This window comes from Cyprinodon variegatus, unplaced genomic scaffold, assembly GCF_000732505.1.
Source record: "Cyprinodon variegatus isolate N-32 unplaced genomic scaffold, C_variegatus-1.0 Scaffold677, whole genome shotgun sequence".
NCBI classification, from domain to species: domain Eukaryota; kingdom Metazoa; phylum Chordata; class Actinopteri; order Cyprinodontiformes; family Cyprinodontidae; genus Cyprinodon; species Cyprinodon variegatus.
The window spans coordinates 421,643-425,299 of NW_015151130.1; the positions used below are offsets into that span (position 1 = coordinate 421,643).

Sequence of the window (3,657 nt, forward strand, 5' to 3'; positions counted from 1 at the left end):
TATATTATCATTTTTTTTAATCCAAGTACTATAGTGTATAGTTTTTAGACTGTTCTATATTTAGTATATTTTTGTTTTAGTTTGTTTTTGTTTAAAAAGCACATACAATATTAAAAAAACAACCCATATTTTATTGGTGCTATGATTCAATTTAAGGGTGCTTGGGCACCCCTTAAAATAGTCTGAAGACGCCTGTGCTGAACTCCATTATAATTTCTACACACTTCACCCTCAGAGTGAATTTAACCAGCAGAGGGCGCTGCAGGATTAAAAAACTGGCCTGTCAACTGTTCTGTGTTATGGTGATAATCCAGCATAAGAACAGATTCATCTCATAACATTCATGTCAGATTTAGAATCTGCAAACCAGTAATGTGTCTGTTTAATTAAAATGTTAAAATGAGTCTTTTTTTAAAAGATGAGGCTGCAGGAGAAGAGAAGCAAATGAGGATGGATCCACGGCAGCCATGTTAACCAAGTTACTGTTACTGGAGGCTGTCAGCAACAACAGGAAGCCCAGCTGTCCTCTTATTAACATAAAAAAATTCTCTTTGTATAAAAAAAATAAATTCCACAAAGAGAAACCGAACAAAAAATAAAGGCTGAGAAAAAACTGTAAGGAAAAACCAAATAGCTCCAAAAACTTTTTCAGGAGTTAAACTCCTTCTGATCAACATAAATTCTAAAACATTTACAAATAAAACTCAATTAGATAAATTAGAATAAAAGAAAATGAGAAAACAATAAATATGATAGAAGTAAGGTATACAAAAACATATGATGAAATAAATTCAGATGCTTTTGTTCTTTAAAAGAGATGAATAATGAAAATGAAAACAAAAAGAAAGTTAAATTTAAAACAAAATGAAATATTAAGCTGTTTTTGTTTGATAGTGGCCTGATTTATGAAAAAATCCACAAGCAACAAGAATCTAACAGTCTCTAAAATATGAGTTTTTGATTCTGCTCACTGGAAAAACGATCTAGAAATAAGTAAAAATTTCTTTAATTAAATTTATTAACCCTTAATTTGAGTAGATAATTGAGACAGTTTGCCAATTGAATGAGTATTTTTACTCTTAAAATAAGATCATTAGATTAGATGCACTTGAAATAAGTTCATGAAATTGTGTTTTCTTATTTTAAGTGTGAATTGTCTTGTTCTATTGGCAAAATGTCTCTTTTTTCTCCTCAATCCCAGAACAAATGCACTTATTTTAAGAAAAAAATGACTTATCTAGATTTCGATTTTTTTCCAGTGATTATTTTAAGTGAATTGTGGTTAAAACTTCGGACTGAACCACTTTTATTCTGCATAAAGAAGCCAGGCTGCTCTAACAAAACCAGAATGCTGTGGTGGTTTGGTTCAGTACCAGAAAGCAGGAAAATAAAACCTGTTTTGGGGGTTTGATGGCTGCTAAATCAGCCAAGGACATGCTGGGTGACAGTAATCTGTTACCTGCGCTGGAATAATGAGCGCGGCTGCAGAGTGTGAGCACAGAGCCCAGCAGAGTCCACAGTGAGTCACTCAGCAATCAGACACAAACGCTTTTCGCTCACTGTGGAGCATCACCAGGATTGACCAGTTCAGCAGCTGATCGGCTGCCACTTATTTCTCTTCTCTGTGGATTCACTCTGAAAGCTTTTTTCTCTACGGACTAATTTGTTCCCCAGTCAGACAGAGAAACAGAAGAAATCTGCAGGATCTCGTTGTGTTTTTGTTCTTCCAGACTTCAGGAGATGTTTTCTCTTTCACGCCAACCTGGAATGAAGACAGAGTAAAATTCTATTAGTCGAATTCTTTACTTGCATCACCTGTTAATGATTATTTAATGGAAAACTACACGCTGTGGAGTAATTTCACCCAAGTTCTCTCAGATCTAGATGGGATGGGTGACGAGGGGGAGGAGGAAGAGGAGGGGCGGGGGCGTGGTCTGCGCATCCTCCTTGGCTGCATCCTCTTCCTGCTCATCGTGTCCACGCTGCTGGGGAACACCCTGGTGTGTGCTGCCGTCATCAAGTTCCGCCACCTTCGATCCAAGGTCACCAACTTCTTCGTGATCTCTCTGGCGGTTTCCGACCTGTTCGTGGCGGTGCTGGTGATGCCGTGGGAGGCCATCACAGAGGTGACGGACACCTGGCTGTTTGGAGGCTTCTGTGATGTGTGGATCACCTTTGACATCATGTGCTCCACAGCCTCCATACTCAACCTGTGCATCATAAGTGTGGACCGCTACTGGGCCATCGCCAGCCCTTTTAAGTACGAGCGAAAAATGACCCACCGGGTGGCGTTTGTCATGATCGGGGTGGCGTGGATGCTGTCCATCCTCATCTCCTTTATTCCTGTGCAAATGAACTGGCACCGGGCTCAGGAGGACATGGATGGTGGAACGATGGAGGGAGTAGGGACCATATTGGGCGGGAACTTCACCAACACCAGCCACCTCAACGGCACTACCATGGCAACCATGAGCTGTGTGGCCAACCTCAACAAAACCTACGCCATCTCCTCCTCCCTCATCAGCTTCTACATCCCCGTGCTTATCATGATTGCCACGTACACCAGGATCTATCGGATTGCTCAGACCCAAATTCGCAGAATCGCATCTTTGGAACGGGCAGCGGAGCAGGCTCAGATCCAGGGCTACGGTTTAAACAGGAACCAGCAACAGCTCAGGGCCACCGACGAGGCCTCTCTGAAGTCCTCCTTTAAGAAGGAAACCAAAGTTCTGAAGACGCTGTCCATCATCATGGGGGTCTTTGTGTTTTGCTGGTTGCCCTTCTTCGTCCTGAACTGCACCGTCCCCTTCTGTGACCCGCCGTGTGTCAGCGACACCACCTTCACTGTTTTCGTGTGGTTCGGCTGGGCCAACTCCTCCCTGAACCCGGTCATCTATGCCTTCAACGCAGACTTCCGCCGGGCTTTTGCCAGTATTCTGGGTTGCAACCGCATCTGCTCCACCAACACAGTGGAAGCTGTGAACTTCAGCAATGAGCTCGTATCTTATCACCATGACACCACCTTCCACAAGGAGGCAGTGGTACCTGCACAGCCACAGCAGGGCCCTCGTAACCTCAGCATCGGCCTAGACGACTGCTTGGAGGACATGAGCGCGCAGTTCGAAGAGGAGTCCAACGTCTCCAATGATTCTCCAAGTCATGACAGGCTTTTGCTGCTTCCTGCCACGGTCCAACTGGAGGACAATGGAGAGATTTCCTTAGAAACAATCACACCGATTACCTCAGGAGCTGGACTTGAGACTGAGGTTCTTATACCAGGACAAGTCCAACCAAATGAGTAATAACAAACCCCCAACAGCCATAATTAGACCAGGTAACTCTTCAGCCTCATCAGTTCAGTATCGCTGTAGCATTGATGGTCTAAAGTGCAAAGTGGCCATTAAGGCGTGCTCTAAATCCTGAGATATCCACAAGCAGGCTTTTAGCTAGCAATGAGTACGGGCACACATTGTTAACCTGACTCTGCCAGATGGATTTGCTCCGCATATCCATCTGGAAACCTTCCGTTGAAGTAATTTTGGGAAGGGGCAAAAATACTGGTTAGCTGATTGGCCTATGTTGGTGATAGACGGGCCAAATAAACCAATCAGATCAACGAAGCATATGACGTACTAACAGAGCGATGAGGAAAACGCT

General features: G+C 43.3%; 1 protein-coding gene across 1 annotated transcript; it reads left to right on the forward strand.

Moving 5' to 3' along the window:
* Positions 1–1,832: 1,832 nt before the first annotated feature.
* On the forward strand, positions 1,833–3,302 carry LOC107097163 (D(1)-like dopamine receptor). Its single transcript, XM_015394196.1, has one exon. It carries the CDS (start codon positions 1,833–1,835, stop codon positions 3,300–3,302), a length of 1,470 nt encoding a protein of 489 aa, XP_015249682.1.
* The last annotated feature ends 355 nt before the right edge of the window (positions 3,303–3,657 follow it).